Below are 13674 nucleotides of genomic sequence, written 5' to 3'. Positions count from 1 at the left end.
ACACAAGTCTGGGTTTTAAAGCTGTGCTTGAGTGTGAGGCTTTTTTGGGGCGGGGGTGGGTTGGTCCAGGCACTTTCCCAGGGAAACCCTGGCTTTTTACCGCTGAGTGGGAGCAAACAGCTATCGGATGTTTTGTTGTTGTTTTTTGCTGTTTGCTCTGATTCAGCAGTAAAATGGATGTTTTCCCAGGAAAGTGCTTGGACCAGTTTTGGACCGCTTTTGTCTGCCAGGACAAAACAAAACAAAACCCGCTCAGATCTGGACCTGGGAAAGTAAGACCTATGTCTAGAAAGCACAGAGCAAAAGAAAGAGTGGATATATACTTTGTAAAGGGAATATTTGTGTGAGTTAATACTTTATTATGCCTTTGGAGTGGTGTTGTATCTTTGTACCTATTATTATTATTATTATTATTATTATTATTAATTTCTTAGGTGATTTTTTTTTTTTTGCTATGGCAACTCAAAATGACTTACAAAACATCCATCCACCCATCAAAACCAAAGGGGTGGAATACGTTAAAACACCCCACTGTCTCTAAAAGGAGTAGATGTGCGGCTGGTCTGACCCAGGTCCAAGGCTCTTTTTGCCTTCATTTCAATGACACTGTCTTACTTATTTGATTCATTTACTGCCACTTAATACCACTTTATACCAATAACGAACTTAGTTGGTCTCTAAGGTGCTACTGGAAGGAATTTTTTAATTTTGTTTCGACTACGGCAGACCAACATGAGTACCTACCTATAATTAATACCATAGTTTAAGTGATGTTCAGAAGGATACCAAAAGGATGCACCTTAAAATCTGATAAAATTAATTGTAAACCCCCCAAATCACTCAAAATGCCCACCGAAACAAGTCATATCTTTAAAAAGTCTTTCAGTTAAACATAAAGAGGGAAGCAAAGGGTGCTCAGCTGCAGAGACAGGCTTTCCTAGCAGCCAATGAGAAGGAGCAGCTCAGAGGAAGATGGACACTGGAAGAGTGGAAGTGGAAAGAGCAGCAACAGAGACCTGCTCCGGAGGAGGAGTGAGGGCAAGGTTGTTGTGAACAACTGGGTACGACCAAGGACATGGAAGGTATTACAGAGAGAAGAAGCTGTAGGAGAAGAGCAAATGTATTTCATTCTCACTGAACTTCTAGCTAATGCACATGTTGCTTCAAACCACATGAGGGCACTGCTAGTGCAACAATCTATCCAGCTGTTTGTCTAAGTCAGGCACCCCCAAACTTGGCCCTCCAGCTGTTTTGGGACTACAACTCCCATCATCCCTAGCTAAAAGGACCAGTGGTCAGGGATGATGGGAATTGTAGTCCCAAAACATCTGGAGGGCCAAGTTTGGGGATGCCTGGTTTAAGTTAACTCTGCCCCTAAAAACTAAGCCATTTTGTTTTGCTATTCTCTAGACAATATATCTGATGCTTTCTTTCTCTCGCCCCCACTCATCCTGTAAGTAATTCCTGCATGAATAAAGCCTCTGAGTTACAAAAACTATAAGTGATTCCTTCAATCTAATTCACCCAAGCTGCAAGGTCTGCTGACAGAAGTTGTTTCCCATCACAGTTTCCCTTGCCCCCCGCCTTTGTCCCAAGAAACAGATTGGGTGTGCTGGCTGAAAAGATGCCAAAGTTCAATGTGCACACTCGGTTTTAGTTCATTTTGCCAGGGTAGAAGGTGGAGAGCCTCGCCAACCAGGAGGCCTTGCAACTGGCAATGGATCTTGAAACTGGAAGAACAAGTTGTTGCAGGAGCATCTCAGGGTGGAACTTGCCCTTTTTGCAACACTGAGGTCAGCCCTATGGCACACTCGGAATTGAGCTTGATCAACTCTAGACTCACAGTAAAGCAATTGTTTAAAGGTTTATGTATGAATTTGCTGTTATCTGTTGCTTTTACATTATGCTCTTGTGAAAGCTGGTGAACAGGGACTAGAGACTAAAGTCTTTCCCCTTTTTCTCCAGCTGCTCTCGCCTTGTAGCAGTTTTCTTGAAGGTGTACGCATGCAGCCTTTGCCTTGCTCAAACAAGCTCTTGCCTCCAGCAAGGCCCTAAGAATCAGGTGTTGCTTCAGGTTTTTTAACTCAGTCTTTTGGGTTGCTCAATTTCCCATTATTTGCATGTCATAGCTGCAGTTGCTCTGTTAGTGGAGAAAGTCGCTGACATCATTATTAACAATCCTTAATCCTTGAAGCTCTGCATGCTGTTTAGATTCCTCCGTCCTTGCAAACGCAACATTTTCCCTGTGCAACACATATCAACTTAGGATGTGAGTTTCTTGGCAACTCTGCTCATGCCTACATCCAAATGTATCCAAGTTGCTTCTCAGCCTTTTCAAAACACTGATTTATTCTTTTTTACAGATGGCTCTGCCCTTGGTAAGGGCACAGGCCAACTCCGAATAGGACATGCTTTCTGTTCTCCTACGCTGTCCCTGGCTGAACTTGTTGCTCCCATGCTGTCAAGTGATCTATTGTTGTTGACATGGAAAAAATAGATGCTTTTCACCTCTTCTGACGCCTATTGCAGACGACCTGCTCATTGTTGCTTTGCTAGAAACTATAGCCTGCTCTCCTTTATCTCTATCATTCACCAAATTTCCTGCGGTGATGCAGAAGCAGAGTGCCAGCAGAGTGCACCAGGCCCCAATACTTCAAAACCCTTCCCTGCTCCAGGCCGCAGTAGGGAGTCAGCATTTCAGAGGGGGACTAGCGGGTGGGAAATTGCAGCAGCTGTTCCGCCCTCTCATGTTCTTTCCCTGTTCTCTCTCTTTCTGCTTTGTGTAACAGACTATATCAGTGGGGGTGGGGGGAAGAGAGGTCAGCGTGATCCCACCCTGAAGCATTGCTCAACTGGCCAATAAATAGCCGGCTGGCCTGGGTTTCTGGACAGGCTGTGCAGAGAGAGGCCAGCAGCAGTCCCAGGAGAGCATTAGGCATAATGCGGACACAATTCTTCAGCGTCCTTGCCCTGACCGTGGGCTGCCTGTCCCAGGTACAGGCTGAAGTGGCTGTGCAGCCTGACTTCCAGCAGGATCAGGTAACCGTGCCTCCCCCCCCCCCCGCCTGCCCCCAGCTCAGGGGCCAAAGAGCTGAGTTCAGTTGTCTGCATGGAGCTTGGCTTAAACCTAGCAAGCCCCGTCCCTGGATTGTCTGCCCGGGACCCTTGCAGAATCTGAAATGAAATGACTTACCGTATTTTTCGCCCTATAGGACGCACTTTTTCCCCTCCAAAAATGAAGGGGGAAAGTGTGTGCGTCCTATGGGACGAATGCAGGCTTTCGCTGAAGCCTGGAGAGCGAGAGGGGTCGGTGCGAACCGACCCCTCTCGCTCTCCAGGCTTCAGGAAGCTATCTGCAAGCCGTGGGAGCCCGCAGGAGTTCACCCGGGCTCCCACGGCTTGGGCAGAGCTGCCTGCACCCCGAAGCCCCGGCTCACTGAGCAGTCACGCCAGGGCTTCGGGTACCTCTGCGCAAGCCGCGGGAGGGCTCCCCTGGCTTGCGCAGCACTGCCTCTTATCCTGAAGCTACCCGAAGCAACTGCTGAGCGCGCCGGGGCTTCGGGATAAGAGGCAGCGCTGCGCAAGCCGGGGGAGCCCTCCCGCGGCTTGCGCAGCGCTGCCTCTTATCCCGAAGCCCCAGCGTGCTCAGCAGTCGCGCCGGGGCTTCGGGTAGCTCTGCGCAAGCTGCAGGAGGGCTCCCCCGGCTTGCGCAGAGCTGCCTCTTATCCCGACGCCCCGGCGCGCTGAGCAGTCATGCCAGGGCTTCGGGTAGCTCTGCACAAGCCGCGGGAGGGCTCCCACGGCTTGCGGAGAGCAGCCTGTTCTGGGGGCTGGGGTCGGGGGAAGCTCGGGCTTCCCCCGCCCCCGCCCCAGCCTTTATTTCCCCCCAAAAAAAACTAGGCGCGCCTTATGGGCCGGTGCGCCCTATGTGGCGAAAAATGCGGTATTTCATTTCATTTATTTCATCCTGCTTCCCCTCCAGGAGGTCAAGATGGCGTGCATGGCCCACACACCTCCTCATTTAATCCAAACAACAACACTGTGAGGGAGGTTAGTCTGAGAGAGGCAGTGGCTGGCGCAAGGCCACACTCTCAGGGAGCTTCACGACTGAGGGTGGGAACTGAATCCTGGTCTCCCAGGTCCTAGTCTGGTGCTCTAGCCATTATGTCACAGTGGCTGTCTTTCAGTTGACCCTGAACAGCTCAGATCTAAGATCTTGGAAAGGGACCTCCTTGGGAGAGAGACTTAGCTCAGAGGTCTGCCTGTCATTCAGTGTCTCCGCTGGCATGTTCCAGGCATTGAAAAGCGTATGCTTCAACTCCAAGCCAAGTCATGTGGAGGACAAGAAGAGAGGATGACCGACGTGAGAATGTTCTCATTGTCTGGCTATTGCCTGTGCAAAAGGAATGAGAAGGAAACTCACTCGCTACCTCTTTACACAATGCCTGTGCCAACGATCTGCATGTACAGGAATTTTGGAAGCCGCCTTAGACCCTTGATCTAGCAAACCCAGTATTGTCAACACTGGCTGGCAGCAGCCAGGATTTCAAGTGGAGGCCTCTCCCAGCCCCACCTGGAGATGCTGCCAGTGAAACAGCTGCTCTACCCAGGGAGCTAGAGCTTTTCATATCTCAGAAGCTGGGAATAAATAGGGAAGGTGTTTTGAAATTCTGGAAATAATCTGTTTGTTTGTGCCCCCCTCCCCCCCCTGAAATGTGCTCAGCAAGGGGCACAACAAAGAGACGAAGAGGGCTAATTCTGACTTAGCCTTGTTAATTGTGTGGCTTATGTGCTCCCAACTCCAAGAGAGAGTTTTCCACCAAAGTTTCTTAATTTACGGTGGTTGGAGGGGAAATCTGGAGAGGCTTCTTCTTTAGGCAAAGCTACTCCAAAGAGAGGTGTCAGTATGCCTCTCCTCTCCCTGCGTCTTTAATGCCTAGGCCAAAGAAGACCCCTATGTTACTCTGAAGCTTGCACGGTTTTTAGCACAAGTGTGAGGGAGGAAGAGCCAAGGGCAGCGCAGTAGGCTGGCAAGCAATAAGGAAAGGTTTATAAATCAGGGAACTGGGGTCTCCCATCAGCCCACAAGGCATTGCGCCCCCCCCCCATCCATTTGGCCAGGCAGCAGATTCCAGAGCAAAACGTTTGTGCTAAAGCGGTCCCTGTGTTTGTAGTTCACAGGAAAATGGTACAGCATCGCCCTGGGCTCCAACGCCCGCTGGTTCAAGGACAAGAAGCAGGTGATGAAGATGTGTACCACGGTGGTCGTGACCACGGAGGACGGGGACCTGGATGTCACCTCCACTTATCCCAAGTAAGGAGGCACAGGTGGGCTGCCAAACCTTGGCCTGGCGTGCCCCCCCCCATCCGACAGATGGAATTAATATTGTGGCATGTTGCACAGGCCTCTGGTCACAATGGCATCAAAAATCAGGGATGAGCAAGATTAATGGAGGGGTGGGTCTTTTGTCAGCACAGAAGGCTAGGAGCAGAACCTCCATGTTCAGAAGAAGAAGGGTTTGGATTTGATATCCCGCTTTATCACTACCCAAAGGAGTCTCAAAGTGGCTAACATTCTCCTTTCCCTCCCCCCCCCCAACAAACACTCTGTGAGGTGAGTGGGGCTGACAGACTTCAGAGAAGTGTGACTAGCCCAAGGTCACCCAGCAGCTGCATGTGGAGGAGCGGGGAAGAGAACCCGGTTCACCAGATTACAAGTCCACCGCTCTTAACCACTACACCACACTGGAGCACACTGATGCCCAGATATGATGGGAGACTGCGGCTGCCTTGCTTGGAAGCGCTCCATGCTGAACTGATCCTGGAGTCAGGATGCTGGGCAAGATGAGAAGAGCCAGGCTGGATCAGGCAAAAGATCTACCCAGCCCAGTTTCCTGCTTCCAAATATGGACAGATGACCTGGGGAAGTCCCCAAGCAGGGCATGCGGCAATGACCCTTGCCTGTTGCATGCTCCCAGCAACTGACCTCTAAGGGTACATTGCTTTTTGACATGGAGGTTCCATAGTGCTTTCAACACTGATCACTGTTGGCAGCAATGGACCCTTCTTCTTGCATCCATAGAACCCTTTAAAAAGAAAAACCATCCAACCCCATGGCCACAAACCTTGTGACTGGGAGTTCCACAGGTTAATGATGCACCGCTTGAAGCTGCTATTATTGTTTTAGACAGCCCATAGAATTTCTGCAATAGACAGATGTTGGGCAGATGTGGACAGAAGCAAGCTGGCATCTCCCAGGGGGCTGATTTGCAGTTGATCCGTGGAGAGTTCTCACTCCCAATATTTCAACAATAGCAGGAAAATAAAATAAATCCTCTGCCACAGCTGGCCTTGCACTGGCCTCTCATCGCTCAGCCTCTGTGTTCCCCACCTGTAAAATGAGGATATTCATGGGTTGCCTTTCACCAGGGCTGTATGCAGCTCTGTGGGTCTGTGTTCGAATCCTTCATCTACAGGAACCCAGCTGTAAATTTACAGTAAAGGTAAAGGGACCCCTGACAGTTAGGTCCAGTTATGGACAACTCTGGGGTTGCGGTGCTCATCTCGCTTTACTGGCCGAGGGAGCTGGCGTACGGGCTGAGGGAGCTGGTCATGTGGCCAGCATGACTAAGCCGCTTCTGGCGAACCAGAGCAGTGCATGGAAATGTTTTTTACCTCCCTGCCGGAGCGGTACCTATTTACCTACTTGCACTTTGACGTGCTTTCGAATTGCTAGGTTGGCAGGAGCAACAGGAGCTCACCCTGTCGTGGGGATTCGAACCACCGTCCTTCTGATCGGCAAGCCCTAGGCTCTGTAGTTTAACCCACCGTTCCACCTGCATCCCTAGATTTACAGTATGTACTTGTTTATAAATGTGAGCCAAGAGCATTGCATAAGCGAGACTCTGCCAACCTGCTGCCCTCCAGAGGATTTGAGCTGAACATTTGGAAGAATTTTCTGATAGTAAGAGCTGTTCGACAGTGGAACGGTCTCCCTTGGGAGGAGATGGACTCTCCTTCCTTGGAGGTTTTTAAGCAGAGGTTGGATGGCCATCTGTCAGGGATGCTTTAGCTGAGATTCCTCAAACTCAAAACCCTGAAAGTTGTTCCCATAAGCCAGGAGACTTCCTGAGTTGGCTGCCTGTGCTTCTCCTTCTTTCATCACTGTCATGCTCTCTCTCTGCTCTAGGCTCAACGAGTGCGAGACGAGGAAAAGCCTTTTTGTCCGGACTGAGCAGCCTGGCCGATTCCTATACACCAGCCCACGTAAGTGAGAGCCACGTCACCTCCCGTCTGGCTGGGCAGCAGCCAGGCAACCCTCAGTCTGGGATGGGTTGGGAAAGAGATTGGCGCCTTTCTGACTTAATCCCTCCTGGTTGTTTCCAAGCAGGGCAAGGAAGAGCCATCCCTTGCCAGACGGAGAGGGAAACTGGTTCTAGCAGCTGGGGGTTGGGTGGGTGCCAAACCAAACCAACCTGCCAGTGGCCAGCACCATTTATATCATAGAATTGGAGTTGGAAGGGACCCCGAGATTCATCTTGTCAAACCCCCTGTAATCCAGGAATCATTTGCGTGGTGTGCAAAGCCAGTGTCTGGCAGTGATGGGGTGTGGGTGTGTGACTGTGTCTCCTTGCTGGCTCCATTTCCATTCTTCTCTTGCCTCCTTCGATGCCAGGCTCTGGAAACCGCCATGACGTCCGTGTGGTGGAGACCAACTACGATGAGTATGCCTTGCTGTATGCCAAGGAGCAAAACATGAAGAAGCTGACAATGGTAACACTGTATGGTACGTCTGTTCCTCCCACTGCTCTGCCATCAGGGGGCAGCCTTCCTCCCTTCTGCTCCACCCACCCCCGCCCTTCTGGCTTGTGCTGTTCCCCTTGGGGACAGAGGACTGGGGAGCCTGGGTTTTATTGCACCAGATAGATTGGGTGGCAGGAGAGCTGGAGAGTTGGAAGGGACAGTGAGGATCATCTAGTGCAACCCCTGCAGGGCAAGAATCCTTTTGCCCAACATGGGACTCGAACCCACACCCTGAGATGAAGAGTCTTGTGCTCTACCAACTCTCCTTGCTCAACAGCACTTTGTGTTTCTGGTGGCAGGTAGAAGCAAGGAGCTGAGTCCCGAACTGCGGGAGAAGTTCACCCAGCTGGCCTTGGCAGAGGGACTTGGTAATGAGGACATTCTCTTCTTGCCCAGCACTGGTAAGTGGGAGAACTGGGAGCAGGAGCCGGACAGGCCTCAGGTTTCTTCCTCTAGGGATTGCCATGTGGGGTTTATCATGCCTCCTGCTTGCTTGGACAGAGGGCAGCAATTCATAAACAGTTTTCAGGCCGCTTCCCCTTGGTACCATAAAAACCCATCCCAGTGCCCCCATCCTATCCTAAGAAAAGGCATTATTTGGAATAGTGCTTTGTACAACACACTATTTTTCATTTTCATTTATCTATTAGATTTATATACCGGCATTCAGCACAAGACCTCTGGGTGGTTCACAAGATAAAAATACAAAGTAAAAGCACAAGTAAATAATTAAAATGCTAACAACGGAACAACAACCCCCCCCCAAACACATTTAAACGTAAATAGAGCGTTAATCAGCCCAAGGTCTTGTTGAAAAGGAACTTTTTCACTTGGCACCTAAAGGTGTATAATGAAGGCTCCAGGTGAGCCTCCCTGGGGAGAATATTCCACAAATGGGGAGCCACTGCAGAAAAGGCCCCGTTCTCATGTTGCCACCTCTCGTGGAGGAGGTACACTAAGCAAGATAGTAGGGCCATGGCATTTAGAGCAGTAGGCATTGATTGTGCATTGATTCAAAATCCACTTAAGACTATTTAGTTTAATTAATGCAATTGAAATGATGTTTGATCCAGCGATAGCACCTGTTTCAAAGCCTGAAGGTCATTTACACCTCCGTCACCCCCTGGTGCCCCCGAGAATCTTAGCACCCCACCTTAGGTATTCACTCACCAGAAGTTTGCAGGGCCCACTTGAGCAGCCACTAGGCTAGGACGTAGGTAAAGTCTAGTCCATTGCAGCACTTAGTTTTGCCTCACCAATGGCACACGGCCCCAAATAAGTTTTCTTGAGGGCAGTGTGGTTCCCCATCCTTGGTTTAAAGGGGTCCTGTCAGATGGCAATGGTGATTGCTCGTGAGTAACCAGTCAGGACTCCAACCTGTCTTTTACAGGTTTTATTTTGGTGCAAAACTATTTACAGTGCAGAACCACAAATTCATGTCTGCCTCAATTGCTAGCAGAATCTGGGAGTGGTCGTTTCCAGGTCCTCCCCCAACATAATAGCTTAGTCACCCCCAGCCTTTTCCTTCCTTCTTTGCGTTTTACACAAAGGTGGAAGGTGCAGGGTGGAAGACGGAAGAGGCGTGCTTCCCTCCTGGCAAGCTTGGCAAGTAGTGGTGCTGAGGCTCCCAGCAGCATCCTCTGGTCCCTTCCCCTCTTCCCCACTGGAGGTGTGGCTTTCCCCACCACAGGAAGAGGAACTGCTTCACAAGATTTTCGGAGGTTCCCTGTAACCCAGCTGCCCCTCAACTTCCCTTCCCTGTTCCGATGGCAGTCCCCTGACAGGTCCAGTTCCTGCCTGGTCTGTCTGTATTTCGAATTCTGAAACCCAAAATATTCCTTCACTCTTAAGCTCTGGCTGCCAAAACATAGAATCTCAGCAGTTTGCTTTGTTTTCTTTCCCTTCCCATTGATTTAATACATTGATCACATGCCTTTTTAAGAATAAGATCTCCATGACGTGTACAAATACAGAACTCAGAAAAATCTTCCCCAAAATATGAAACACCATTTGAACACAGCTTTTTAGAAACATCAGAAATGTGCAGCAGTCTTAGAGCTGGCACAAAATCAACAAATGATGGGGCTCCATGCCAACCTATGCTGCAAAAAATCAAAGTGCACAACCAATTTTTTTGGAAAGCCCCAATTTAAATTGGACTCTTGAAAATGACAAAGAGGAGATGAATCAGATAAGAACATCTGAAAATACCAGTCAGGTGGAGCTTGCCTGGTTTCACGGGGAATTGAGTTCCGCAGATCCATGTGGGGACACACCACCTGCATTCCTCACCAGGACTGGTTCCCAAAGCAGCTCATAGTTAAAACCCATCACCATTGTCATGCTATAGCCCATGTATATCATAAAAAGCATATTATATCCTTTCTTTTCAGCTGATGTATGGTCAGGATCCACAGCACACTGACAATTGATCTGCCTGCCGGTCCTGTTTCTAGATTTTTAGCAGGGGGTATATGAAGAAAGAGGAGGAGAAAAATGGAGTAGAGAGGAGAAACAGGCATAAACAAGTTTCCTGCTGAAATTAAAAATTAAGGATATCTGGCCTTATGTGCCATGCATCCCATATTCCCAGTGTGAGCAACAGAGGGGAGTTTGCATCTAGACATAGATTAATGGTTATAAGCCACGTTTGGTCTCTTGCAGCCGGACACTCTGAATTGCACTGTGGGGCGGGGGGGGGGGGGTTAGTGAGTTGGGAATGCAAGAGTGCGATGGGCTTGCCTAGTGGTGCGTGTGTGGCCAAGGTTGGACTAGAAGACCTCTGGGTGCCCTTGTTCCAGAGCTGTGATTTGGTGGCCACACAGGACTGTGCCCTGGGTAGCAAAGCAACCCTTTGCTCACCAGCATGCAGCACACACACCCCTGCCACCTTCAAATGCCTTTAGACCACTCCCTGATCCCTCTCCTTGCCTTCTCTCCGGACAGATCTTTGCATGACGGACGATGTGTAGGTGAGTTGCCTTTTACTCTGTGGCTGGTGGGAGAGGCAAGCGGTGGGCAGTGTTACATTTCTAGAAATCAAAAGGTTGGGGCTCATGCGTGTCTGTCCCAAGGCCTTTCCTCATAAACCCTGACAGTGCATGTGTGTCAATTGCTGGGGAAGGAGTGCACAGGGCTCTGCAAAGCATAGTTTGTCAGATACGGTATGTGTGTTATGTGTGAGCCAGGCCACTGTCTTGAGCAACAAGTGCCGAGGGCTGCTTGTTTAAGAACATAAGAGCATAAGAACATAAGATGGATCAGACCAATGGCCTATCTAGTCCAGCATGCTGTTCTCACAGTGGCCGGTCAGATGCATATTGTAGGAAACCTGCAAGTAGCATTTGAGCACAAGAGCCCTCTCCCCTTCTGGGTTTCCAGCCACTGGTATTCAGAAACATGGCTGCCCCTGACCCCAGAGGCGGATTATAGCTGTCAGCATCGCCCTAGAGCCAGTGCACCAACTGGACTCTTGCACCTCAACCCCGACTGGGCTGGGTGAGCTGGGTAGCACCGCCAGAGACCTCCTTCTCGCAGGAACAGGTCACAGTGCTGTGGACTCACAGCTCAGAGCTGAGAGCACCGGATTCACTGTCTCAATAATACAGTCGTTGCGCAGTAGAGTTTTGCAGAGTCTTGCAGAGTATAAACCACTCGGAGAGCAGCTCTGTAGAATATCTTCCTTTTATTCTGTAACTACAACTATGATACAAAACTATATACAGGGCTGAATATTCTAAGCATAAATCAATGCTACACTGAGAGTCTGCAGCTGCACTTAGCAGCAATCTTATCTCTAGGATCTCTAACACTCTCACTTTCTCCGATACACTGACTGACTGACTGACTCTCTCTCACACACACAGTGATGTTGCTGGGCAGAATAAGTAGATAGGCAGGACACGCCTCCTCCTCTGTGGAGAGTCAGCAGAGACCATCAGGAGATGATCAGGAGATTCTTGGGTATGGGAGGGGTGAAATCTCCTCAATAGCCATGTCTGGTAGTCAGCGATAGTTCTCTCCTCCATGAGTTTTTCCGATCCTCTTCTAAATCTCTCAACATTGGTGGCCATCATTGCCTCCATAGTTTAACTCTGTGCTTGCTTAGATGACAAAGAAAGAGAGAAAGAGAGGGAGGGAAGAGGCATGGAAGAGATTTCAAAGGAGCAAGAGAGGCCTTCATTGTTTGGGAGCATCTGTGGGGCTGCAGGTTGGCTTCGGGAAGGCCCACAGAAGGTTGGCCTGGTGATCAGCCATGGCAATTCTTCAGGACGCAATGACTGCCCTGCTGCTGATTCAGGCCAAGGGCCCAGCCTCCTGTTTTCTCATGAGCTGGGCATCGATGTGATAGTTGCGCTCAGCTGCTCATTCTCAGCAGGGGCTGCTGAGAAGGAGACTGTTTCTGTACATGGATGCTCTCTTGATAGACCTCTGAATCTGTCTTTTAAAGCTAATAGAGCCACATCTGGTGGCAGGGAGTTCTGCGGTCATGGTGTGTCAACAAATACAGTTGTGTGTGGTTTGCACCCAGCAGAGGGCTGAGCTTGCTAGGACATCACCAAGGGGAATTGAGACTTCTGAATCTGTTGGTTGGTGGTTGGGATTATATCCGGAATGCAGAAATATGTGGCACACACACACCCTTTCCTTTTCAAGCTCCTAGGTTGAAAATCCAGGTTTTGCTTCGAGCAAGGAAGCCCCATTTTCTGACCCATCTGCCAATCCTTGACTTCTCCAGCGCTGACGTAGCACCTCTTCCCTATTCAGCCATGAGCATCTTTCACCTCTAACCCACCCCTGTAAAAGCTGATCCTTGATTAAAAATAAAAAATGTCACACAAAATGGTAGTGTTGATGTTTTGGTTTTGTCATTGGGGGAATCTCCAGGAACACACTCCCTTAATCCTCAGCCCACAGGTACATTAATTATTATTTGTTACTACTATTATAATGTCATAATATGGTAATATTTCTTCCTACAAAAAGTATCAGTTCCTGCCATCAGGAAATGCTGCATTTCTTCCCAGAGTTGCCTTTATTGATACCCCCCCCCCAGATTATTATTATTATTATTATTATTATTATTATTATTATTATTATTATTATTACTCAAAGGCGCTTGAAGTGTCTATCAAATGCATTAGGAAGGCTGTCTTAATCCTTCAAGCTGTTTATCCATGTAGCCCACTGCTGCCTACACTGGCTGGCAGCAGCATTCTAGGGTTGTCTCAAACAAAAAGAGCTTGGCACTCCCCCAGGTCTCTGGCCCTTTTAGCAGGGTGAGTGTCAAGCTCTTCTGCATGCATAGCTAGAGTGTATGGGTGACTGTCTGGCACAGATGCTAGAATAATAGAATTGTAGAGTTGGAAGTTTGACCAAACTGCGGGAGGCAGTAGAAAACAGAAGTGCCTGGCGTGCTCTGGTCCAGGGGGTCACAAAGAGTTGAACACGACTAAACGACTAAACAACAACAAGTGTTGGAAGGGACACCTAGGGTCATCTAGTTCAACCCCCAGCAATGCAGGAATCTCAGCTAAAGAGTTGTTTGACAATGGAACTGTCTCAGTTGGGAGGTTATGGACTCTCCTTCCTTGGAGGTTTTTAAGCAGAGGTTGGGGTTGGGTGGCCATTAGTCATAGATGCTTTAGCTGTGATTCCTGCATTGCAGGGCATTGTACCAGATGACTCTTGGGGTCGTTCCAACACTACAGTTCTTTGGTTCTATTATCAGTATTGGGGGTGTTGAATGGGGGTGGCCGAATCAGGAGAGAAAAGGAAGTGTGGGAAAAGTGCGTGTAGGGGAGAGTTGAGAAAACTGTCAAGGAGGGTGGAAGGAAAAAGGGAGTAAGAGTAAGAATGGGGATGCAAAGC

At 49.2% G+C, this 13674-nt stretch overlaps 1 protein-coding gene across 2 annotated transcripts; it reads left to right on the top strand.

The window, feature by feature from the left end:
• Nucleotides 1-2823: 2823 nt before the first annotated feature.
• On the top strand, nucleotides 2824-12646 carry LOC309533293 (lipocalin-like). Of its 2 annotated transcripts, none has more exons than XM_082224678.1 (7): nucleotides 2824-3039; nucleotides 5175-5314; nucleotides 7190-7266; nucleotides 7676-7786; nucleotides 8103-8204; nucleotides 10750-10775; nucleotides 12467-12646. In XM_082224678.1, exons 1-6 carry the CDS (start codon nucleotides 2941-2943, stop codon nucleotides 10773-10775), a joined length of 555 nt encoding a protein of 184 aa, XP_082080804.1. In that variant the 5' UTR covers nucleotides 2824-2940; the 3' UTR covers nucleotides 12467-12646. The 2 variants fall into 2 exon arrangements, with proteins under 2 accessions (XP_082080804.1, XP_082080803.1); XM_082224677.1 differs by having other exon boundaries at nucleotides 2829-3039; nucleotides 12460-12646.
• The last annotated feature ends 1028 nt before the right edge of the window (nucleotides 12647-13674 follow it).

Source organism: Podarcis vaucheri (genome assembly GCF_965113315.1).
Source record: "Podarcis vaucheri genome assembly, chromosome: 5".
Lineage (NCBI taxonomy): Eukaryota > Metazoa > Chordata > Lepidosauria > Squamata > Lacertidae > Podarcis > Podarcis vaucheri.
The sequence above is the reverse complement of the archived record's forward strand: the minus strand, read 5'-3'. Positions and strand labels throughout refer to the sequence as shown.

Coding starts and splice junctions, on each gene's coding strand:
- LOC309533293 (XM_082224678.1), top strand. CDS start 2,941: ATGCGGACACAATTCTTCAGCGTCCTTGCCCTGACCGTGGGCTGCCTG. Junction 3,040..5,174: donor CTGACTTCCAGCAGGATCAG/GTAACCGTGCCT, acceptor CTGTGTTTGTAG/TTCACAGGAAAATGGTACAG. Junction 8,205..10,749: donor TCTCTTCTTGCCCAGCACTG/GTAAGTGGGAGA, acceptor CTCTCCGGACAG/ATCTTTGCATGACGGACGAT.